We start from the raw sequence: 26,142 nt of genomic DNA, 5'->3' as shown, positions 1-26,142 counted from the left end.
ATTCAGCCTGGCTCCTGGAGCCAACAGTCATTCTGTGCTGCTTCAAAATAGGTTTATAAGTAGCACTTTTCAGACAACTTGAATGATTTGTTTCTAAAATAAAGTTTTATTTTCTCTAGATCTTTTTTTAAGGTTCTCTACTGTGTATTTTTAAGTGATTAGTCTGGACTTGTACGAATTCATTTTACAATTTGGAGACTTCTTCAATTTGTATACTTATGGCCTTTGGATGTTCCAAATCCTATTAACTTGCACATTTACTCGCTCTGTTTTGGTTCTTTTGAAGGACAAGACCTTTGGCTGAAGTGATCTATTATTTTAGTTAGGAGTTTCAGATCATGATTCCATATAGTACAAAAAGCAAGTGAAATAAATAATTTTATGTCTTAAATTCCTGTTCAATGCTTTTTGCATCTGTATATTATTTCATTATTTTGGGCCCCTCTCCATAGATGGCAGTTGGTTAAGAGAAAATTCAAGCATCCAAGAATTTGGGAGTTAGAGGCAATTTTCACAATCATTTCGTTCTAGCTACTAGACTACTGGATTTCATTCTGATTCCATTAGAATTAAGAACCTGTTCTTTTATTTGTAAAGGTAAATTTTCAAGGTTAAGGTTTCACATCTTGATTATAAGCATCCATTAGTTCTCACTGGGCTGATTGTTTGGTTAATAACTAAATGGTTTACCTAATATCACTCCTTGAGTCAGAGCAAAATGTCTAAAAATTTAATAGATTTGTGAAGTTTAAATATTTCCACTTACTCATAGGCTCTGGCAGTTTTAAAGGCAGATCATATAGTGTGAAGAATAATGACTTAGCCTGGATACAAAACAGATACAAATGAAGCACTTGCTCAGCCTGCTTTCTTCTTATCTCTTACTGGGCTACACCATGAGCAGTTGAGATTTGGTGATATCAGCATTGACGTGTGTCTTTTTTTCTCCTTGGATTTAAGATGAGAGACTACTGGTATTTGTATGTTTGCGAGAGAGAGAGAGAGACAAAGAAATGGAGAGAGAGAACAAGAAGAGAACAAGAAGTATATGACTGCTTGTTTTTCCATCATTCCTATTCTAGACTTTCAGGCACAGAACTCTAGAGATTGTTTTCTTGGTGTTTTACTAAGTTCCTATAAAATCTGTAGTCTACTTAACGATATAGTCTCATCTTAAATACAAAGAGAGGGACATGTTTCAGTAGTAATATCATACATTCTTGACATGTTGCATGACCTCCTGAGAAGTTAGCTCAATAGGCAGACAATCAGAAAAATTTGCCTGACATATTCAGGTATAGATTATCTGATATGGTTATTAATTATTATTGGGGCAGCAATAGAAGTTATTTCAAATTACGTAGCACTTTGAAAAAACTTTATTGAAGCTTTCACTGCATTAGCCCTAATTACTCAGAATGATGATGCGCTGCTCCCTGAATCGGACCTCCTTCTTTGTGCCAGGGGACTGCAGTTGATCAATAGCGATTGAACACTTTGATCACGAAGGGTGACCTGCTTGAGCACCAGTGGCAGCCACTGCCATCCCTTTCTCCCAGTGGTTCAAACTGACATGTTCTCAAGTCTGGCCACCCTTTCCTGCGGCCCCTCTTCCACCGCACCCTCCAAATCAATCACTTCATAATCTGCATGCTTCCCAGACTCTGAGAAGCTAAAAACTTGCCTTAAACAAAACGTTAACAACACACACACACACACACACACACACACACGCGCGCGCGCGCGCACACACACACACACTCTCTCTCTCTCTCTCTCGAGCTAGAAAAGACATTTTTTAAAACCTCTGACCTGCCTTCATTTCTCCTACATTATAATGTTTATAAAATAAAATGGGAGATGTTTCTTTTATTTTTTAATTTTGCCAAAGATCACCTGTCTGATAAAGTACCGGTAGGACTATAGACTGATTAACTATTTGGCAAATATTTACCAGCAGCCTATCACATGTCTGTCAAACGTTTTCCGTTTGATTACTAAGCAGTTCCGAGATCAAGCATGTTTTCCTCAGATGTCTCTCATCATGTTCGTTCTGTCATCGGCACACGGCTACTGCCCCACAATCATTCATTTCACTCAGTGATTATCTACTAAGCATCTACTATGTGTCAGGAACTGTACTAGACACTTTAGCATCCATTATTTTTAAATGAAAGGAATTTCTAAAATTTTGAAAAACAAATTAATTTCTGCACGCAGCAAGGAGCAATTCTAAATTACCTTGCTTGTAGGAAAAGGTGAATAACGGGACTGACTCTAAAGAAAACAAAAAATAAGTGAGTTGTCTCATCAGAAATGTATATGACTAATGCACAAGCACCCAATTGAATAAAATCAAATCCAGAATGATTTATTAACTGCCTGAGATGGTTAAAGCTTGCTACTCCATCAACTTAGGAGTTCCACTCACTGTTCTCTAAAAGAAGTAGAGTCCATAGCTATGGAGAAAGAAGTCTGCCTTTGGTAATGTTAGGCCTATGACAGAAATGAGATTCCCCAAGCAACTAAGCTGTAAATCAAGAAATTGGGTTCCAGTCCAATTGCATGACCTCAGACAAATCTCTGAATCATGTGTGAAACAGGGCATTGGACAAGAGCCGAGCCTGGGGGACCCTAACTCTCTCCAGTTTGTGAGAAGCTGTGTCTCTGTGGGGAGCAGAATCTTAGGAAGGTCTGACCTCCTACACCTGGGGTAGAAATCTGGCCTGTTTCCCCTCAAAGGTTCTGCTCAGCAGCCTGAGGCCCGGAAATGGACCAAATCTGTGAAATTCTCACAAGTGTTTCAATGTAGCACTATCCAAAATAAACAGCCCCTTCCTGAACTCTGAATCAGGAGAACTTTGGCTCAGCTCTGATTAGCAGAGAGGCAGGTTTAAAAGTTTAACCCCACCTGCTGTTCCGATGCCCCTCTGGCATATTTGTAAATTGCTGAATGCAAATAGAGGAGGCAAGCCCATAGAAGGCTGGGATCCCAAGAATGAGTTCTCTTACACTGACAAGAAAGAGATCAGGGGGAAGAAAATGGGGGGCCACCTGTCTTTTGCCCCTGGGAAATATCTGCTCGGCAAGCAAAGGTGGAAACACGCAGGCTAATTTCTAAATCCATAAAGGGAGGTCTCTAGAGCTTAACCGATAAGGTCGAATAAGCAATTTTCTGGGTGAGTAGTGCAGACGTTGCCCCGAATCTTTCACTCTGGCCCAGTGATGACTTCCCTGAGTTGCGGGCAAGGCACAAGTTCCCACTCCCAGGACTCTGCTCATGTTGCTTCCTCTGCCTGCACCCCCGGCCCCCAGAGGGGCTGTTGATCCATCACACCTCAGGGGCAGCCTCTTCCCCACTCCTCTGTGACTCTCCCTCCTCCCATCTCTTCGTGTACTTATCACTGGCATTATTTACCTGGCATTTCCCCCAAAACTTTTCATTTCATACCTCGCGTTTGAAAGATGTGAAGATTTATGATCCTATTTGAGAGATGATCCTATTCCTTCAGAGCAAGATTTCCCAAATGGCTGGGGAGAACACCATTTCCAAAGAGATGTTAAGAGCTATTTCCGGAAAAATGGGTTTTGTGGTCAAATAAGACTGTGAAATTCTATGTCTCTCCCTCCTGGACCCTCACAATGAACACTGGTCAATTAAAGGTTCTGAACAGCCCTGCTGAAAGAAAGCAGGTGGAATGCGGTATTTGCATCACTCATTTAGCTATGAAAACATCTTTTATCACAAAATAACTACTAATATTTTGCTGAACTCGCTTTAGGAAGTGTCCTTCCAATTATTTCTTTCTGTTATTTCAATTAGGCTCGTTTTCTAATTACCAATAATTACCCTGAAGGAGGTAGGTATGTAGACAAGTCGAGTTCTCTGTTCAAAGCAACCTGCTGCATTAGAAGACGAGTTTGGAGTGAGTATCAATAATGAGTCTCTCCTTGGGCTTCTAATCATAATAGGCATTTCTAAATACTACAATACACTTAACATTTACCAGTGCATGAATTTGACAAATGTTTATGGAATGTGCCATCGTTCTGTGTGCCATGAAGATAGCGAGAACCTAAATCACAGATTCTACCTCTGAAGTATGTACAATTCTGTTATGAGGGAGAATTTAGATAGAAGACATTTCTCACTTAGCCTATGAGTGGATGATAAATGCATGTAGAGACACAGGATGCTGCAGGCATACAAAAGAGGTGGGCCTTGAAGATCAGTGGGATGTGAGCAGGAACTGAGTAAGCCCGTCCTCAAAGAAAGATGTTAAGCCAAGTCCAAGGCCTCCTTTCCTCTGAGCAGGTGTGAGTGTGGTACAGTTGGGGCTGGTTCACAGGGACTTGTGAGATTATATGGGAAGTAGAGGAAGGCAGAGCATCTAGGATGTCCGAATAAAGAATTTATATTTTATTAATTGCCAGGGAAGAGTCTTGTGATAACTGGGGGGATTCGTGACATCACAGAGGTAGAATGAATCAAGGCCTCAGGGAAACTCTGACACTGTCCCCCAACCCTGGAGAGGTGGTAAAATGCAGTGAGTGGGTGCAGGCCTTTAGATGGCAGGTTGGAATCCTGACTGTCCACAGGTCCCTGAGGCACGTTCCATTACTTTTAGCTTTGTCTTCTGAAATGAAGACACAAGTGTTTACTTCACAGAGTTCTTTTGTGAGTTACACGAGATAACACATACAAGGCCCTGGATGATGCAGAGATTCATAGTTACTTAAGCTTGATAAAGAGTAATGGATACTGTTATCATTCAGTTGCTACTCACTGGACTGGTATTAGAATAAACTGGAAAGCTTCTATAGGAAGACTTTTGCCTCCAGGCTCCGAGCTGACCTCTTTCCTTTCTTAGACCTCCTCCCACCTGAAAAATCCAGTGCTGAAACAGTCCACATGCTCGGTGTCTATGAGAGGTTGCCTAAAAGGAGCCCTCTTCTCACCTTTATCCCACAGCACGTTCCCAGCGGGCCTTCTCCGAGCCCACCTTCACTGTGGTGAACCTGATGCATCTAAAAAGAGCTCACCTGCATCCGAGGTTGCTGCAGACGCAGCAAGAAGAGATAACACGGGGGTAGGTGGAATTGAGACACTGTCGACTGCAGCTGGCTTCTTCCTGGTCATCATGGTGGACGAGGAGCCCTCATTCTTACTATGCGTTGCCGTCTGGTCCACTTTTAAGTGGGGACTTGGCATCCCTAGAAAACAAGAACCCCAAAACCTGCAGTTACTTTGAAGGAGCAGGAAGAGAGACAACATCAAAGCTGAAAGCAATCTGAGGAAATTGTCAAATGATCTGACCTCCTTCTGGTACAAGAATGAAATTTTAGAATGTTAAAAAAAAAAAAATGAGTAGCATGATTGGTTTGGGTTTTGTGGCTGAGGTTAACCGTGATGGCGTTCCAGGTTGGCTGCCCAGAAATGGATCGGGACACAGGCCTAATGAAGCAGCATAATCCTCCATCCAGCACGCTGCGCCTTCCAAGCATCAAGAAGCTCATCTCTACAAAGGTTGTGCTGTGCGTTGTGTGCTGTGTGCAGTATGATGGGAAAAGGTGGACTGCACCCTCGTGAGGCTTCTCGTCTCATCCAGATGGGGAAATAAGATGAAGTAAGAAGAAAAAAGTATGAGCGGGCTTGTGTGCTACTCCTCCTAAGTGCTTGGAGAGTTCTCAAGAGGTAAGAATTCGCGTGAGAAGAAGCGGGAAAGGCTTTTCAGAGCCCACGCTAAAACAGTAAGGATAGGGAAAAGGCATATGTTGTCATAGCTGGAGAAATGAAGATGATCCAGATGAGAGACCAGCCTGCTGGAGGCGGAAGATGCACTGTGGGGACTGGTGTGTAACAACAATCATTAGGCTAAGTGAGAGCTGATTTGGGGGCTTTTGAGTGTCTGGTCACAATAAACATCGTAAGTCACATTCTTATGATGCTGACAAGCCTGGGTAGACTCATGAGGTGCCTCTGTAGGGAAATTTACTATACAACAAATTGTAAGAGCTATTCTGAAACCATGTTTCCTCGGCTCGAATCCAGGCTTTCTTACTTTCCAGCTGTGTGTTCACAAGCAAGTTACATAACCTCTCCAAGTTTTAAGCTTCTTTAACTGTGCAAATGGGATGGAACACCCTCGCAGGGGTGCTTGGGAGCATCCATGAACCAGTCTATGCAAAGTGCTATGACAGTGTCTGACAAATAGTCCATGCTACGTGTTTCCCATTATTATTCCTATTATTGCTGCTATCACTATTAGAAACTGCCGCTTCATCAGGCCCAACTGAAACCAGCCAGGAAAGGCTCAATTCTTTTCCCTGACACGACCGAGGATTTCTGGGCCCTTTCTACATCTTCAGCTGCAAAAAAGTGACTCTCCAACTTATCCAAGCTTAAGTCCAGAGGCTGGGGGTAACTAAATCCATCCCAAATGGTCACCTATCCAGAGTTTTGTCATTTGGAGGCTACATGGCATTGGTAACAATGACACATGGGGGTTTATCACAGTAGTTCTTGACCCTTTATTTCCCCACCCCAGCCAACTTGAGTGGACAGTCCTCTGTCAGAGCAAGGTCATACTGCTGCCAACATGAGATCAGCTCACTTGGGCCTCAGGACAACCTTGTGAAACACAGTGTGCGGAGGTTACTATTTACTTAATTTTATAGATGAAGACAACACATTTCTGAGAGGTAAGGAGAACTGACTAAACTCACGCGGCTCTTAATGTCTGAGCTGAAGTTTTCAGGTAGCCAGATGCCAAACCTAAGGATCACCTCGTTCTACCTGGCCAGCTTCCAACACCTGTCCACGACCCTAGTCTACTGACAGCACACCTCTTTCTGAGCATGCAGCGGCCCCAGTATCTCACCTGGAAAAAAGCACCTAAAAAGCCACCTAAGTAAGAAAGTCCCCGCTGACATTTTCATTTCCCTTCTACTACCTTCTTCTTACTCTCCATCCCGGTCTCTGAAACTCTCAGTCCGGATGCTGTGAATAACAATATCATTTAGGCTTTTTTTTTTGGATTTGATATCTCATAGCATTTTGAGAGTGGAGGTAGACGCACATCAAATTTCGTAATAGAAAGATTGCAAACCACAACCATCCAGAGATCAGGAAGTGCAGCAAATGTGTGTAGCATGTCCCTTTTTAACACATGCTGGTGTGCCAGGGATAGATGAGTATACACATATAATATATGCAAAATGCACAGTGGAGATTGGTGAGGCAGGTGAAGTTTTAACTTTTACTCCTTAACCTACTTTATTGGTAATATTTTTTAAACCACAAACATGTATTAAACACATTTCCCACTGAGAAAATAAACGTACTTTGGGAAGAATCTAGAAGCCTACAAGAGCATGGGCACTGGGAAAGATTGATGTACTGCTAACAAATTTGAAATGGGGACAAAAGGCCTGAGTCTGATGAAAATTCCCCTTGGTACTCTGTGGCAGGGGTCCCCAACCCCTGGGCTGTGGACTAGTCTGTGGCCTGTTAGGTCGTGGGCCATACAGCAGGAGGTTAGTGATGGGCGAGTGAGCGAAACTTCATCTGTATTTGCAGCCGCTCCCCAGAGCTAGCATCACTGCGTCAAATCATCAGGCATTGGGAACCGCTGCTCTGAAGGACCCTGGATACAGGTGTACTTTCCACAGCACACCTCTGCAACACTAACCTGTCCAAGTGCTACTGGATTACAGCTCCTTGGGAAAAACTCACTGATATGTCAACTTTGTACCTGTGGACACAGGTTAGACAGGTAATTCTTTGGTCAAATTATGACACACTCAGGGAATGAGCCATAAACAGGATTAGCAGGTGGATATTTAACTCTCACTAGGGAACAAACTGATTTCAAATCATTTTAGTTGTACCCATTTTCATGCAAATGTTCACAATCCAAATTAGTCTCAGTCCACATCATTTCATTAAAGTTGATCTGATCATACCTCTATTGGGCATACTTTGCTACTCAAGTGTTTACGTTACAGAATACGTTAAAAGTAATAAAATGATACTTAAAACACTCTATCATTTAGATTGTCACGATTTAGCTGTCTTAAAAACCCTAGATAATTTAGGGTTTTCTATTATCATACTGTTTGCTAGCTGCCATCCAATGAATTTTAAAACAAATTGGAAAAATTTAAAGAGCCCTGATGTTTTCCCAGACATTATTGGGCTGTGAAAGAATTATGAAACAATCCAAGAAATAGTATACATGAGCAAGAATACAACATACGTTTCAAACAAAGGCTAAACTAACGGCATTTGTAATCCACAAAATCTGTGTGAGAGTGGAGGTCTCAGGAGACTTGGAATGGGTGACTTCCTGGGAGAGAGCCTCCCTCAGAGCAGGCTGGCCACTGGAAGTCTTTGTCTCCCTTCATCCCAGGTAGCAGCTGATGTGAACGTGAAAGGCGAATGTGAAACAGATCGGAAGCAAGTTCTCATAAATGTTGGGTGAGGGCAGGGTGGTGAGACATTTGCAAATGTCCCACCATGAGCCTGGCTTCTCCCTCTCCATGGGAGGGAGATTTCTAAGGCTGGAAATTGATTATAAAGAAACCCCAATATAGCATAGTACTGACTGGACCACGGGGCTGTTTACACTGAGCGAAGAGGAGGCATGAGTGAAAATGAGAACGCTTTAATCTAGGGAGGCATCAACTATGTTAAATGCAGACACAGAGGGTAGAATGAGCACACCTGGTAGATGTGTTCAGAGCATCTCCAAACACCAGCAAAGGACAAACTGCACTGCAGCTCGCTTATTCGGAGGCCAGCACATTTTTAAAGGCGGAAATAACAACGCTAATAACTTTGTGGATCCAACATCTGTTCATAATTAAAGACAGAGCCAAGAGGAAATAAAAAATTGTTAAACCTATATAAAAACATTCTGCTATAACCTGTTGACCTCTATTGATACATTTTTTCCCCCAAAGTCTTTGAAACTGTGCTACAGCCTATTGAGGGACAGTCACTCATTTTCAAAGGTAATTTCTCATAGACCACTTATCCCCTCAAACCTTTACCTGCGCATTGTGTTTGCATTAGGGACTTGATTTATGGATTCCTACTCCTTCGATGCAGAAGCTCACTTCCTGTTGCCTTGGTTACTTAGAGCTCAGTTCAAGGTTAAAGTACACCCAAATCAAAATCAGTGGCAGGAGCTGTATCTAGCGGCCAGGTTATTGACTGCCCCAGGATGTGAAAAGGTCAGAGACCAAAGCACTGTTTACTGCCTTAAGGGTAAGTCAATAGCTTCGATATTTTGATTCCGTTTCTCGAAGTAGTAGTTGCTGTTCAATTACCTCTTCCCCAGGTTGCTCAAGGTCATAAGGTCACATAGAGGAAAAGCAGGCTCTGATGGCTGATTTTCCCAGGATCCCTCTAATGAGTTCTATGACCTTGGATAATAAAAACCATCTTCACCTTAAAGTAATTATAAAGCTAGTTAACTACTTTATCTCATTTTCTCTATGGGGAAAACAAACAAACAAACAAAAAACCTTTGTGGGATGGCTACTATTTATTCCCCTTTTCTAGAAGAGAAAATTGAGGTTCAGAGAGGTCATATAACATAGCTCGTAAGAAGTGGTAAGAACTAGTTGGGTTCTCATCTCATAGTTTTTTAAAATAAAGGGGCTGATGGGATCTTCGCCCAGGGATCACAGATAATTAGTTTTGTAATATCTACTGCAGAAAGCAGTATATCTGAAAAATAGTATGTGATTAATACAGGCTTGTTGAACACCTGACATTTTTTAATTGTAAGATTTGCAAATGTGGATGTTTCCTGGTGACAAAACCTAGGATGGCAGAGGCTGATACCACTGGGATGGTTGGATTCTGCAGTAACCTCCTTGGCCCCCCTTACACAGCAGAATGCAGGGCCTGGCATGAACTGGGGGCATGCCATATTAAGCAGTTGGTGGCTTTTAATCTTGCAAAGAACTTGAATGTGCATTATGCTATTTGCCCCTTGCAGTATCTCTGTGGATATTAAGAGGCAGATGGTGAAAGCTTGAATTCACAAATAAGGAAACTGAGGCACAGCAGATCAGGTGATTTGCCCAATCTCACATATCATGTGGTGCAGAAGTGGTACTAAAAATCCATGTCTCTTAACTCAACTTGATGCTCTTTCCTTTCCTATAACACATTGACTTTGGGGTAAAGCAGTAAATAACATACTTTTCACAAGAGGAAACTGCTCCTGAAAACTTGATAGTAATTTCCTTTCTCATACACTAGTTGTCTTTTCAGACTCTTCTGTTGCCCTTTTCTCTTGTTTGCACATGAATGTCACTCATGGCAATAAGAGGAATATATGTGACAGAAGAAAGTGAATCAAGCAGTGGATCCTCTTACGATTTGGGAAATAATATTTTTCTGTGCCAAAGTCAATAAAAATGTTATTTTTGTTGCATCATCTTATTCCTTAATTCAACAAATATTTTTCGAACATCTACCATACCAGGGACATGGCACTGGTCAAAACAGTTGAAGTTCCTGTTTTCTAAGAATTACATTTTAATAATCTCTGTGTAGCTGTAACTTACTTTAAGGATACTGAAAGACCTTAAAGTGTTTTTTTTTCATCAGGAAAAGGCAGAGCCTCTGCTACTCATACAGTATCTTAGGGTGAATTAGAAAAAGGTATCCCAACTAGGTAGACAGAGACCAAGGACCCAGGTTTTAGCAAAGAGAAGAAACCACTGTAAAAATTAGAAAAAGGCCTGGCTTGTTGTGTACATATGCAGCCCCATTGCTAATGGTTTGGAGAGAGGAGCATGGACTAGATTTTAGGCCCACTTTCCCCCTAAGCCAGGCGCTTGTGGACAATGAACACATCACAGGACAAAGAGCAGACAGATGGAACCAAATAGAAAGCTGATGTAACTGCTCCCCTACTTATAAAAAAAAAAGAAAAAAGAAAAAAGAAAAAAGAAAAAAAAAAGTAGAGACAATAGAGTGGTTATGTGCTCTCTGAAAAATATAACAAAGGGATTTTCAAAAGGTATTAACGAGGGAAGAAACAATGCATACATGTAATTAAAACCAATTTAATAGCACAATGCACCAAGCATGCTCTTGTTACGTCCTTGGCTCTCGGGTAGTTTAAGAATTTGCTACTGTAATGTACCTGAGGCATGTTACAGGCTTCATCAATAGATGAGTACAAAGGAGCTTCAGCAAAGTAATATCAAGGCAGTTCAGAGTTAGTCCATTTCTTCCTGGGCAACTGAGCCCGAAAGGGGATGTAACTTGCTTTGCCTAGTGTCACACAGGGAGGATGGCAGAACCAGGACTCTGACCCCGGCCTTATTCTGGGACTGTGTCAGGCCAGCATGTTAGCTTTGTGCTACAAGGTTTACATTCTGAGACTTCACAGAAGCAGTCTTCTGTGCATCCTTGTTATTCTACACACAAAAGAGCTTAAAGACAGACCAAGCCAAAAATTAGAGATTTGATCCAAGCTCTAAGAACACAGACCCTGGTAAAGTCTTCCCTAGATTCTCCCTAATATTAAGGGCTTAGTAGTCAATGTTGGTTAAGATGAGCATCTTTTGTAGTGTCTTCCTTTTTACCTTTAGAGCACAGAGTCACAGAGCATATCTGCATGGTAATACAGATCGGGATGCTAACTGGGTCACCTTATTTGCATTTTGATTACTGCTTATTTAGAAGCTACGTTGAGAAGAGTTTGATATCAGGAGCTTAAGTGCATGTGTGTCTATAAATATATGTATAAATAGGTAAATGCATATTTACTGGTTTGTGAGAGATCAGTCTAACATGTACTCATCTCTCATGGACATATGTGTAGGAGTCCGGCCATGAATGGATGTTGGGATTATAAATGTGGTTATGAAAACTAATTATTCTTTCAGTGCAATATCATCCACTGTATAGGCGCATTCTGTCAGCTAGAGAAGTCAACTTACCATATATCTCCCTGTTCAGTATTGATTTCTTTATATATGGGGAAGTTGCATTGTTTTAAGAGAGGTACTGGGTGTCCTTTCTTCAAACCACCTACTTTTTCTACTATTTCAATTCAGAATGCAAGCACACATTGTAATTGCAGGCAGGCATACACATATACACCCAGAGTGTGTGCTAGAAAAGCGCTCTTCTTTGCAATAGAAGAGAAAAAAAAATCACAGAAACTCAGACCCATCATTAGATAGATCTCCTAATCTTTATCTCTAGTAGTTCAGTCAGACGAGCTAATACCATGATGATGGCTTTGAAATCTCTTAGGAATTGGAAGAGGAGAAGTGATAGTGATGAACTCCCAGCTAATAAACACAGAGTGCTTATTTCGGCAGAATGATCAATTTCTAGATGTCCTGAGGCTTGTCTGATACAGTTGATTTACTCATCCTCGCTTACCTCACTAATAAAGCCAAAGTCCACCATCAGATTACAGAAGTGCCTAGAATTTCTTAAAGGGGCAGAAGAAAGCTAAGGTAGCATTCATCACATCCCTCTGAGTATTCTTCCCCGCCCATAGTCCTTGAAACCCCAGCTGCCTTCCTCACTGATACTCTGCACTCAATAGACTTTGGGCTAGTACAGCAACACAGACAATTAATTTGTTATCTTGTTAGTGGAAATTTAATGCAATGATCTAAAAGAACTCTTACATATTGTGATAAACTTTAGTGCCTCCGGGTGGCTCCCCTAGCATTGGGCTCATTTCACATCTCATCCATTATGTAAATGAGATTTGGAAATAGTTGAATTTCACTAATGTAGCTCAACTCTGATGGATTGGGGAGAGCCAGTCCTACTGAAACTAATGAGGTTAAATGCATCTCAACATTTCTTTCTACTTGGTTGATTATGCAAGCCTATGTTCAAGAAATGGGATGCAGTGCATTTTTTTCAACTCTCCTCTAAGAAAATTTCAGACCCAAAGTAGCCCCAAATAAGTTTGGTTTGCATAATGTCTATGTTGGTTACAACCGTTACGTGGTGCATGAACAGAGCTAATGGACAGTGTGCCATTACATGTTGCAAGGTTGAAAATATGATTTAAGAGAAAAGGGGAATATTTTAATAGTTAGGTAACCTCTGTCACCCAGAGGAGAGTGAGGGATAATTTACAGAAATGGACAATGGGTGGTGGGGGAAGAGTCCCTGGTGGGACCTGAGGTCAGAGAAGAAAACGGTCATTGAGGAGGTTTTGAACTGGCAAAGGAACTACTGCATTTGATTCAAGGATTCACAGGGCATCGGTCCAGTTACTGACCATGTAGTCTTGGGACAGAGATAAAGAATAAGGATGGCTGCACTCTGGATTTTATTTGGAAGACCAAAAAACAGGAGTTCCAAAGACTAGAGGCGGGATGCTATTATAAACAAAGGAATATGCACTTAAGAAGCAGCCTCAAACAAGGCAGGGTCATGGAACCAGGAAGGTGAGGATAAGATGAAAGTTCAGAATTGAAACAAAAAATCTAAAATTTTTGGCCCTTATTTAAAAAGGAAGAGTTAAAATGGAGGAAAGTAAAACAAGGACGTGGGGACAGAAACATTCTTCATAAGAATTAGAATCCAAATGCATTAGACAGTTATTGAGAACTACCTTACTTACAAGGAAAGAGTTTTAAGCTGGTGGATAAGACTGTAACCTTGGAGCCAAAAGGCCTTTGGTTTAAATGCCAGCTCTAGCGCTTTACTAGGTATTTGACCTTGTTCAAGTTATTTAACCTCTCAAAGCTTCCGTTTCCTTGTTTAAAAGAAAACAAACAAACAAAAAAAAGGTTTAATAAGTCACCTACTTTAGAGGGCTATCACGGGGATTAAGTGAGATAATACCTGTAAAATGCTTCGCACAGTGGCTGGCACAGAGAATGTTCTCAGAACAAGCCTGTCAGGAATGATTACAGGAGCCATCAGGTATTTACAAGGCTGTTAGGACGAAGGCTACCAGATTCTTGACCAAAGGGCTGGAGCTTTAGAGGAGAGATTGTTGGCCAAGTGATCACTCCATCTTTGCCATCCCAACTAAGTTTCAACTCTCTGAAAGCTGGAACTGCATGATGAAGTCTGTCAGCATTTCAACATAGCATAAAATAGAATGGCAACTCTTCGACTTGATGCTACATTCTTAATACATTGCTGGTGGTTGGCAGTAGGACACAGTTTTGTTCTTGTGTTAATTTATTCAGTAAAAGTTTCAGGGTCGACTGTAAACACTGCAACTCCCGGTCCTTAGGGGGACCCTTAAGGTATAAGAAACAGCTCTGTCTTGGGGTAGTCGAATATTTAGTTGAAGAAACAAGATGCGGAAACAAGACATTTAAATAAAAATAACAATCTCCCCTGAGCTGAAAACACCACCCACATTCACTTCAATGCATCTGGGGCCTTGCTAGAGATTTACTGGGGAGGTTATCTCTAGCATATATTCAGGAATGATAGTTTAAAATGAAATTTATCAACTGTATAACATTCATATACAAACACACATAATTGATCTGGTTGATTAAGAATAAGAATTCAAATTAATATGGATACCAAAGTAAAAAGGTAACTAGTATGATCATTTTTAAGGAAGAGTCACATTTCAGTGTTTAAAAGGGTGAGCTCTGAGCTCACATTCCCTGTGTTCAAATTCTAGTTGTATAAGTTATTGGCTGTCTGAACCTTGGCAATTATTTAACCTCCCTGTGCTTTAGTTTTCCCACCAATAATGAAATCAATGATAGTACCTATCCCCCTTGCCTTAAGTGTGAGGATACAAAAATAAATCTCTAGCCTCAGAATGCAGGAGGCAAACATGTAAATACTAGTTTTTGTCTCTGATAAGGACAAGGGAGTCCTGCTTAAGAGCCTGAATACACAGGGGAGTGAGTGACTTCCCTGCTGGGTCAGGAGGGTCTTAACCGAGGAGGTGACACTTCACTTGGGTCTCTAACAATTTGGAAGTATTGGCTCAGAGGGGATAAAAGACATCTCGGAAAGAGAGAGCAGCAGGGGCAAGGGCACTAAGCATAAAGTAGACGGGCAAGAATTCTGTGTGGTGGGCTGGTGGGTGCTGGGTAACAGAAGACCGGGCCTGGGTCGGGCTGGGAATGGTGCTCAGAGTTGGGATTTCACGTGTAGGTAATGCAAAGTCATGAAGGATTTCCATGTAGACACACAAATGCCCAGTCATGGAGAAGAGGCACTTTGTTCTCTAATTGTACAGCTTGGATTAGAAGGGACACAAAGCTGATCCCAGTGGGTTTCTGAGAAGGCAGTCAAGAGAAGATGTTTTTAAATCAAGGTTAGAAATTGACCTATGGATCTTGAATGGTTAACCAGGGTGCCCTACTGTTTACAATTCTACTTGTTCTTTCTTTGTTTCCTTTCCTCTTCCTCAACCTTTATTGGGCAAATTCCACATCAGAAAGTTCTCTTTGAAGCACTGTGGGGAAACCGATGAATAAGTTATGGCTCTCACATTGAAGATACCTAAAGCCATGTTCAAATCATGTTTTTATAAATCAAATCTTGTTTTGCTCATTTGGATAGCTCACTGTTTAAAGGAAGCTGGAGATGAGGGCTTTTAGGAAGTTATAGTATGTTTTCAAGAAGATAAGTCCCCACCCAATGTGTGTTCTGCAAGTGTGGATTTATATATACATCTGCACTGAAGCTTTTATGTTTTATTCCTATCTTCATGCACTGGGTATTTGATATAGTTTTTGGAGGACTTCATTCCCAATACAAAATATCCTACTGATGCTCAATCTCAGATTATTAAAGAAACTTTGAACACAAGGAAGAAAATACAAGGTTGGAGGAAGAGGAAAGAAGTGAACAACAATGATTGGGAGTGAATATTTTAGTAGTGTGAGAGGATATGCAGATAGAAGCCATGCAGGTAGTTATTAGGATTGCAGAGATGGCCAGGCAAAGGCATGTGACCACATTCTTAAAGAAACAGGTTTATTACAGATTTAAATTCTGGCATCCTAATAACTTGTTAAAAAATGGTCAAGATAGTTATTGGCATACAGGCCCCAAACACAATTCTTTTACTAGATTGCAATTTCATGCCTTGTTTAATTTGTAAACTAAAGTCAGTCCAGCAAGTTAGAGATACTCTTGGATTGACATGTGCTGGGAATATTCATAAATTTAAGTCATTTGTTCACTCAACATTAGATTCGACATTTACTAATCATGTATAATGAAGATAAACTTTGGCAGGAGGCATTAGTAAAAATTCCATTGGTGCACAACACAGAGATGGGCAATAATTAGTATAATAGTTGAGAAAGGGCAGCAATGATTCTTGCCCTAACTAAAGACAAGCCATACAAACAGAATCTCTGAGCACTGAAGAAGAACAGTGAACAATGGGACGAGTTCAACACAGAAACGTCCCACATTCACGGATGGATATGCACTAGAAAAAGCCACGTTGCACTATTGTTTTCTGGAATATTTTTCACACTGGTCCAGTGATTCATTTAGGACCATGCTGGGAAGAAGCATCTCCACAGAGGGGTGACTTCGTGTGCTCACTCATGGTTTATGGTCATGAAAGAAAGCTGCATGAGAGGAAGTAGGGGCACAGAGGCTCAAGACATGGCATTTGGAGGCTCACTTATCTGCACTTATCTGTAGCTCTATGACTTTGGGCATGTCACATCTTTTTTTTTTTTTTTTTTTTTTTTAATGCCTACAGCACCTGGTATTCCTAGATGTTCTCTCATCCATGTACTAACCAGGCCCGACCCTGAAGGCATGTCACATCTTTTTGTCCTGCATCTCTTTATGGTCTCAAATTCCTTCTGATTCTGCATCTTGTGTTGATAGAAGAGTTTCCTGTGACCCTAACCAGGAGGGAAATCACCTGGTCATCTTAAGGGAAGATCTGAGAGTCACATGTAGAAACACTTCTATTTTTGAGAAGATAGCAGAGATCTCATTTCTATCAGACAAATCAAACAAAATGCAATAGTTCCTGGACATGAAAAGGCCTGGGAAATGCAGTCAGGTCCAGGCTCATCTGGGTGTTTCTATCCTGTGTCCCATCCCTAGGATTGTGGGTACCTCATCGTAACAATGACTCAGGAGGGAATGCCTTGGAGCTGCCTTTCAGGGGAAGCCACTTTTTAATGACGTCCTTTTGGTTACTTCAGGACCAATTAACTGTCCTTGGTTGAAGAACAATTACATGTTTAATCTAAACCTCCCCACAACCCCATGAGAAAGATAATATTAAGCACATTTTGTATGTGAAGAAAATGAGGCTCAGAGATGTCAGGAAACACAATCAGGGTCTCGCCACAACTAAACGTTAGCAGGAATTTGAACCCAAGTCTTTCTGGGAGACTTGAACCCAGCCTTCCTTTCCCATGGCTATTAGAAATGCAGACTGACACCTTATTGTCTGGATTCCAAAAAGTGACAGAAAGAGTGAGAGGTTTTCTTTATGCAAAGGCTTAAGAAAAGAACTCTCGTCAGGAAACGGCATGTTTCTTAATTTTGTCTAGTTGGCCTTGGATACAAACAGATAATGGCCTAATGCAGGATTAAAAAGTTGCCAAACCTGTTGAAAAAAACAATTCTGACCGAATGTGCAATTAAGCTACAACTCTGGAAAATCTCCATGAACTCAGAGCTAAGAAATAACTTCTATGTTTGACATGACCCTGAGAATTAAGCTACCCAAAGAAAGGAAAGGAGGCTGAAATCAGAGTTCAGAGAGCAAACAGACTGGCCAAGAAGTGCCAATGAGCGAATGCAGGACTTTAAAAAAGGTTTTAAGAAAAAGTTCCTGACTATATTTTTCACAATTGGAAAATATTACATTCCCCAAATAATAAAATGGACAATAAAACATTGTTTTTCCACCTTCGGTTATGTAATAAATAGAACATTTCTGTTTCTGTAAGCGCTATTCTAAAAATGATAAAAATTACCCGAAAGCAGCCCTTTGTCAAGCCAGGAATTTTCTAGAAGGCCATCCTGTATAAAGAGTTACCAGGGTCCAGCTGTGGACAAATGAAAGCTCTCTCTCCTCAATGGTCTCATCAAACGCTTGCCTTTTGTTAAAGAAGAGCGAGGATGGTGAATCGGCGGTCTTCCTAACATCTCCTATCAGGAGTCCATATTCTCATCTCTGAAACGGTGCCTCTTCTCCATCACCCAGGGTTAGTCCGTACTTCTTTCTTTCAGTATAAACGCAAGCAGCAGTAGGTAACCTCCCTTACTCAAAACTTGCACATCCCTGACTTTGCAGAGAGCTCCCCACCTACACCACAGTTCTGTAGGCCTTGCTTACACTCAGTTCAACACTTGATTATATGATATTTCAAACTTGTAGTATCAGTCAGATACATTTCAATCACTGCTCAGCTTTAGGCCGATAAACTAATTTAAGCCTTAGATTCCTTGTTGGTAAAATGGAAATAAAAAGAGATACTTTATGGAATTTGCTGAGGCTTAAATAAAGATCTCTCAAGTATCAAGCATACTGTCTGGCTCCTACAGGTATGCTATTGTTAATATTATTATTTTGCACAGTAATCTTGACTTCTCAATAAGACAATTAAAAAGTTGAGAACAACTTTCATAGTTCTCATATGTTTTCAACAGTGTCCACCTGGCAAAGGGCTAGCAGGAGATCATGGGATCAACCAACACGTGTTTAATGGATGCGCACAAATGCCTGGAAAGGGCATGCTAGAGACGCTCAGAAACATACTGCTAACACTACTACTTGAAGTGGAAACAAGATGGTGTTTCTTTCCAACCTCCATAGAAAAAATTCTACAATTCTACGACTATTATAAATAAGAGGATGTGATTTTTATAATTTGAGCAATCATGGCAGAAATAAGAACTATTTATTATTCCATTTCAAGAAAGTGAAACACAGATAAGGAAGTGTTTACCTGTAAGTGTCTTTAATTCTCAAATACTATTAGGGGAAATGATGTTAAAGGAACACTACTCAAAGTCTGTAGCCTGGATCTCATAACTGCAGAATGATGGGGCTGGAAAGATCGCTTAGTGGGTTCCAACATTCCATTGATGAGGAAATGAAGGCTCCTGGGAGTCACATGGCATGTTGTTGGTGAAGCTGTTTTAACCTGGACCTCTCGATTCTGGTCCTCTTCCCCAGACCATATGGGCATCCAGGCCTTTCATGTTATTTGCCGGCCCAGAAGCCTGACTTCCAAGTTCCTTTCCTTATTTTGTGTAATGATTCTGAAGGTCCCATCAGGGGACGAGGTGAAATGAGATGAGGATGGAGTAGGAAGGGCACACTCTTGCAGAGCAATCTATAATTTGCTTTTGACAGTAACTCCGAGAGAGGAAAAACAAACAGAGGCTCCTGACATCATTAAAAGTCACTAGTAATAATAGAAGATATCAGACTATGGTTTGTTCTTTGAAATAAGAGAAATAGGTGATAGTGTATACTAGCAACGAGGCAGCATCTGGCCACCATTGATAGACGGGATCTCTGGAACCAACTCTTTGTTGTCAGTGGGAAAACATGCTACAGGCCCTAAAATTGCCCCTCTCTGCAACGGTCCTTTCCTTCCTAGGGAGTTCTCAGATGCTAATCCATTAATGGCCCTAGGTGTTCATCACAGGCAGCTAACTTTTGAGTTTCAGGTTCTTGAAAGTGGAGGGGGTCCCGGTGACCATCTTCCTGCAGAAAGAGGAGGTGAGGTCACAGAGATGGACCAAGTTTGCAGATTCCTCAGTTTTACTCTGTGGGCTGTTTTTGCTGGAGGATGGGGTTTGAGAGATGGGTGCTATTGGCATCTCTCATTCTCCTTTTTTTCTGGGAAAAGGTGCCATGCCTGAGACTACCTTTGTGAGTGTCCCTCTTCCTGTTTTCTCTCACCTCTCCAAAGCATGGGGCACTGACTGGACTGTTTGGTTGTGGTTAAAATCAATTCACAGTCTTTTTATCTCCACATAAAACCGCCTTCTCCAGCTGTTTTTATACAGACATCCCCATAGTCCGGGTTGGGTCTAGTGACCATTTGCAAGGAAACAAAGGAAGAGAAAAAGGCTGATGATGGCAGCTTTCCGAGGTGGGTACAGCAATTCCAACAGAAGGGAAAATAATGAAAAGACGGCATTTCCATGCAGCCGTGAAAGGAGATGGAGGAATCCTTCTTCTCCTTGAATAATAAGGGCTCCTGCTAATTTTAACCAGAGTCAGCTCTGAAAAACCTGCAATTGACTGTGAGTCACTGGCCCTCCAGGGAATAGGAGGTGGGGAGGTGTGTGTGTGTGTGTGTGTGCGCGCGCGCGCGCGTGTGTGCGTGTGTGTGTGTGTGTGTGTGTGTGTGTGTAATCTCACAGTGCCCAGAGCCCTGGAGATCCTGGAACACTTCAGTAGCACAGGCCAGATTCATTAAAAACCCTGGCTACAGGCCAGCAGTTAAAATTGAAGCAGCATATTTATTGCATTTTGTTCAAATAAATCTGAAAACGTGTGAATCATATTCCTTGGAGAGATTGGGAAAAGAAGTAAACAACATCAGGCTAATACTTACAAGCCGTGGCGGAGAGAGAACAAAGATACAGGAGGTTCTGTGGCTACGGGAACTCTGAGCGATGCTCACCCTTGTGGGTGGGGGCCGGAGGGGGCCACACTCTCCTGCCACTTTCTCTACTGGCTGGATCCTGGCCTTGCTGTCACTTTAGGGCAGGTGGCTTCGCCCTGTGCCCTGGGTTTCTCAGTTGTACCCCAGCATATTCCACCCTGCTCTACAGGCTTCTGTTGTCTCCCAGATGCTGCTGCCGCCATCCTGCTTTCTAATGGCAGCTGCAGAAATTAGATTCAATTACAGGCTTTCCTATAATAGTATATATAAGGGAAAATCTCCCCTACCCCACCAGCCCAGTTCATGTGAAACGCGGCAAGAGCTCAAACTAATTATTTGCCTCTGCGAAGCAAAATAAGTAGCTGGTCAGCTTTATCATGTCTGGGCTGTATTTTCTTTTGTTGTTTGATATCTTTCAGTGATGCTGGGAGGGCCTGTCTGTTTCAGGAAGTAACCTCTAGTGGGTCGAGATTTGGGGTCATACTTTGGACCTCATTTCTTTTAAGTGTAAAATGGTAAGAATTCCCCTCATATGGTAATTATGAGGACTGAATGCATGTCGTAGAAAAACATCTAACTCAAGAACAAAATATCCCCATGACCAAATGTCAAACCTCTTTTCTTTCTCTCTGTTAAAGAGATGATTTGTGAGTATAAGTGTGAATAATCTCTGATCTGTTTTTTCTCTGTTCAACCCAAGATTGTTTTGATAGCATAATTTTGCCTCCGATCCCCTCCTCACTGCCTTTCATTATACACGTGCTTGTTGGTCTGAAACATTGAGAAAAGTAGGTTAACAGGTAAGAAGTATAGTCCACAACTCCTCTTTCACTTTATACAAGCATGACTAATTATAGATCTTCAGAAGCTTTCTGAGTCTTCTGACAATTTTAACAGGCCTAGGGCATGGGCTGGATGGTCAGAGGCCTGCTGATGGTCGCCAAAGAAAACCAGGTATGTGTCTGTTATGTTTTAAGGCCTTGGGAAAGGTGAGAATGCTTCTAAGCACTGTAAATGTATTAACTAAGGCTCGCTTCTTAGGTAAAAGTTTCATGGTGACAGTAGTGAAGGTCGATCAAAACTCAGGCAGTGGCTGCCATTACATAGAGCTGGCAGAGGGGGCAGATTTCTGAATTGGGGCCAAAATGTAAGAAGACCTGATACATCCACTTGAACATCCCATCTGGCTCAGACCCCAAGAGTGTGGAGATGACTCTTGAGAAGTCGGCCCTATTCTAGCACTTTAATACCTGCTCCATCTCAGTATTGGGGCTCACTTAGCTCCTTCTCTTCAGGTCTGGCCAGGTTCAAGGCCATTTCTTTCTATTCTCTGTGCCTTGAACCCTGGAAAACCTATGGGGAGGTGATCTTGCTTCCAGGAGCTTCCTCTCCATAGCCTAAACTACTCGGCACTCCTCAGGGAACCCGTGATGGCAAGGTGGGGAGGCCAGAGAAGGCTCTGGACTGGTTGGTTGGGGCATGCATCCTCCCACTTCCTGAAACTTCTGACCTCGCAAGTGTGGTAGTAATAGTAATAGCAAATACTTAAATTGTGCTTATACTAGATTAGGACACTCTCCAAGCTCATTTCATATTTATAACAAGCCCATTTTACTGAGCAGACACAGTGAGGACAAGCAATTTATCTTCTTTTACTACAACTAGCAGGTGGTAGAGACAGAGTGTGAATGCATGCAAGCTGGCTTCAAAGACGTAACCATTAAACAAAGCCATAGAGTCCTGGTTACCAGGCCATTTGGCCCTCTCAAGAACTAGACTGTGTTCCTTTTATGTTCTGGTTTCCTGGATATATGCCAGGAGGAAGTTCAATGAGAAGCCACTAGACTAGAGGGTAACAGGAAGCTAAACCAAATTTGCCAGTTAAACGAGAGCACATGTATCACTGTATTCCCATCTCTATGAGCCACGGCTCTGATTGCATGAGCTTACATTGAAATGCATTGTCCTGACTCAACATACCCTGAATTATTTTTCCCGTGATGGGGTAGAAGTGCCCTGACTCATCAGCACATTTTCCTCCTGCACTCTTTCAGGGTAGGATGGCAGATCAGAGAGAAAAGAAGACTGTGGCCAGTGACACAGACCAGAGCTCACTGAGTGACATGGGAATGAAACCAGTTCCTGTGAGTCCTTTAAATGTCCATCTCCTTGCACAGACTGTAGGAAGTCCAGTTGTTATTTAATGGATGGCTACATGCTATCTTGCTATCTTCTCTAACTCCCTCAGCCGATATTCTGACTACTGATGGTACTGGATTTCCCTGTGCCTCTCACTTTGGAGAATTTGAGTCCTAGAGATCAATGATTCATTTTTCTGTGCCTTCTGGGAAGTCAGAAAAAAAATTCTGCCAAATACGATTTGCGTGTTGAATGAAAGAATGAATGGATGATTGAATTAAGGCATCACCTGAGAAGAAACCAAGTTGTTTAAACACATCCGAGTATTCCCAAGTGTCTTGGACACCACATCGCTTTTCCTGAAAGCAAATTTAAAAACAGAGCAGGGAGAAAGCGGGTGGGGGAGTTTTGTCTGTCAACCACAACCATCAGAGCTCCAGACTTCACGGCATGAGTGGGGACGCCTGGTGAGGGCACAAGAGCGATGACGTTAAGTGCTGCTCAAAAACAGGCAGATACTGCCCTAACTAGTCTGTGTCCAAACGGGTCCAGTTCTAGAAACAGGTTCCTGAAAATTCCCACCGGCTAAGTCAACTAGATTTTCCTAGCAATGAGCATGAAATGAGTTATCAAAGGTAAAGCAGGTAGGTAGGATTGAAAGCCTAAGGGTCAAGCTCTTGGGTGTCCCCAGATCATCTTGACCCCTGGGAATGGTAGTGGGGGCACTGTGGCTGGCACCCACCCAGCATCCTGCTCTGTACTATGGAAATGCCCATGGGATTCCTTCACCCAAAAGCTGTGTGCCTTGGTCGTAAACTGGATTAAAGCTATCACTATGTTTTTTTTTAAATCGTCAACCCCACTCCTGCCATCCAGGATTGCAGTGCCATGTACATTAATCATGTTTTTTAGTTTTCATATTTTATTTTGCTTTGACATTTGGGTCCTTACTGATCCTGGAGAGACTATCTTTGAGAGCTAGCTAATTCCTGGAGATAGGAAATGGCACCCCTGAGAGTGTACCTCTCATGTGCAAACCAAGCAATCAAGGGCCCACACTCACTATCTCCTTTATGGAGTTTTCACAGTTTTAGCCCAGTCCTAATATTACCCTAGGGCCAAGTACCAGGCAACTAGGAGCAATCTAGAGTCTACTCAAGATGATTCAAACCAGCCAACGCCAAATCTGCCAGCCCTGCCTTGTCTGTTCCTTCCTGTGAAAACCACAATACAGCTGCTGCCCTGGCGTTTTGCGTGTGGCCCTGCACAGCAGAGGCACAGTGTGGTGTGTCTCCTATTTCTAGTGATCTGTGAGAATGAACTTCAATCATTTTCGTGTCTGCATGTCTCATACCCAATGAAAACAACTCTCAAGTGCATTTTAACATACAAAGATTCATGTCTACCCCTAAACCTTCCCAACACGCTTGAATTAAGTCTGGAGAATTAAAAAGAGGTCACTCTTCTACCTTCTCTCAATTCCTTAATATAAGCAAGGATCTTTGTTTTTTTTTTCTTTTTTAATTAAAAAAAAATAAAAAGAACTTTGCAAGTATTTCTAAAAACATTATCAGAAACCACAGCAACAAGAACTAACAGGTATAAAGCATGATTACTGTGTGTTAGGCATTTTCCACAGGTTATTTTACTTAATTCATACTATTTTCACCTGTGGTCCCCAGAAATGGACTGATTGCCCAAGATCACAGAGCTAGACAGAGGTGGCCGTGAGACCATGGCACTGCCCGAGAACAGCAATGCAGACTGGCTGTGGGTCGACACTGTGACCTGGCCCCTTAGAGAGAGAGATCGCACCTATACATAAATCAAGCCTGACACTGAGCACACTGCTTAGCTCAACATTTTTATTTTATTTTTTCTTGTAAGACTTTTGTGGGTGAAGAAAGCAGTATGGTAAATTCCACTAAGACATCATTTCCTTGTCTGGCTTTCATGGTCAGCACTTTGCCATCCCTGATATGAAATAGTCTACGCTGCTCCACACTCTCTAAGGCACTGGACTGCTGCTTGGAGAATTCCTGCACTAGAACATGAATACGATGGCCTTGCTGGTTTATTTGTTTAATCATTGACCAAATCTTTATTAGGAGCCTGACACTGTGGTGCACGCTCGTGTCACATGTGTCTCTGCCTACCTGGAATACGAGCCTCTTCTACACCAGAAGTCTGTAACTCCACTAACGACACAGTCCTGTTCCAGTCATATCTGAATCATCATCGGTGATTGACTTTCTCATGTGTGTGTATCTTACCCCTAACACACTGTGGAAGCTCTAACCCCGGGTCTGTCCTACATATTTCTGTAGCTTCCTCGCAGCATCCACATCAGTAGATTGTTTGATTTGACTTGATCATATAAATTTTGTTTTCTTACTGAATATCATACATAATTGTCAGCATCCAGTTATAAATGTAACATTCACCTTTTAAAATTAGAGTTTGCCAACAATATTGTATTGTATACTTAAACATTTCTAAGAGGGTTGCTGTTAAGTGTTCTTACAATAACAACAACAACAACAAGAACAAATTAATAAAAGGGGATGGAAGGACACTTTGGGAAGTGATGGATGAGTCTATATCCTTGGCAGTTGAGCTGGTTTCACTGGTGTATACTTATCCCCAAACACGAAGAGCTGTGCACATGAACTATGTACAGTTTTTTACATGTAAATTATACCTGAACAGAGTCGTTGAAAACCAAACAAACAAGAAGTAGCTATAAAGCTAAAAAAAAAAAAAAAAAAAAAAAAAAAATTAGAGCTTCGTTTTTCTTTAAACTGTAGATTAATCCACACCAATTATATTAGCCATGACCTTAAGAAATTACTTACCCCTCTTAAGCCTGAATTTTCTCATCTGTAAATATCAGTAGTACCCAACTGCATAGGGTTGTTGCAATTTACTCTACAAGTAATGTATGCACCCACTGTATTTAGCATGTCTGGCACGTGGTATATGTTCTTTTATTGCTTTCGTTGTTATTATCTTCAGTTAATTGTGAATTAAGTGAGGGGGCGGGAGTCCTAAAAACTGTTTTGTTGGTAACACCCATGAGAACCATCAGTGATACATGCTCTCTCAGTATTATGTTTCTATAAACTTCTGGGCTGCCTTAATGTGTACTTAGTTATTTGTTTAAGGAATGCAACACATAACATCTGCCAAAGCCAAAAAATGCCACATATCACTGTCAAGTTCCTAAAAAGTTACAGAAAGAGGTTATAGGAAAAATGTGTGTGTGTGTGTGTGCACGTGTGCGTGTGTATATTTGGGGATTATCAGCTTTTATGGATTTTTCCAGGCCCAGGTTTCCTCCTATACTAAGAAGAAATAGAAGTTAACAGTCCACTAGGGTGTAAATTTACCGATATG

At 41.6% G+C, this 26,142-nt stretch overlaps 1 protein-coding gene across 5 annotated transcripts in view; it reads right to left on the bottom strand.

Moving 5' to 3' along the window:
* SETBP1 (SET binding protein 1) overlaps nucleotides 1-26,142 on the bottom strand; it is a 341,470-nt gene that overhangs the window by 22,310 nt on the left and 293,018 nt on the right. For all 5 annotated transcript variants that reach the window (XR_004953710.1, XM_036229997.1, XM_036229999.1 and 2 more), the window contains exon 5: nucleotides 5,044-5,214. Coding sequence is in view for 4 of the 5 variants with exons in the window: in XM_036229997.1 (XP_036085890.1) it covers nucleotides 5,044-5,214 (171 nt within the window). In the remaining variant the exon portion in view is untranslated. The remainder of the gene's footprint in view (nucleotides 1-5,043; nucleotides 5,215-26,142) is intronic.

Source organism: Rousettus aegyptiacus, unplaced genomic scaffold, assembly GCF_014176215.1.
Source record: "Rousettus aegyptiacus isolate mRouAeg1 unplaced genomic scaffold, mRouAeg1.p scaffold_m13_p_12, whole genome shotgun sequence".
Classification (NCBI taxonomy): Eukaryota; Metazoa; Chordata; class Mammalia; order Chiroptera; family Pteropodidae; genus Rousettus; species Rousettus aegyptiacus.
The sequence above is the reverse complement of the archived record's forward strand: the minus strand, read 5'-3'. Positions and strand labels throughout refer to the sequence as shown.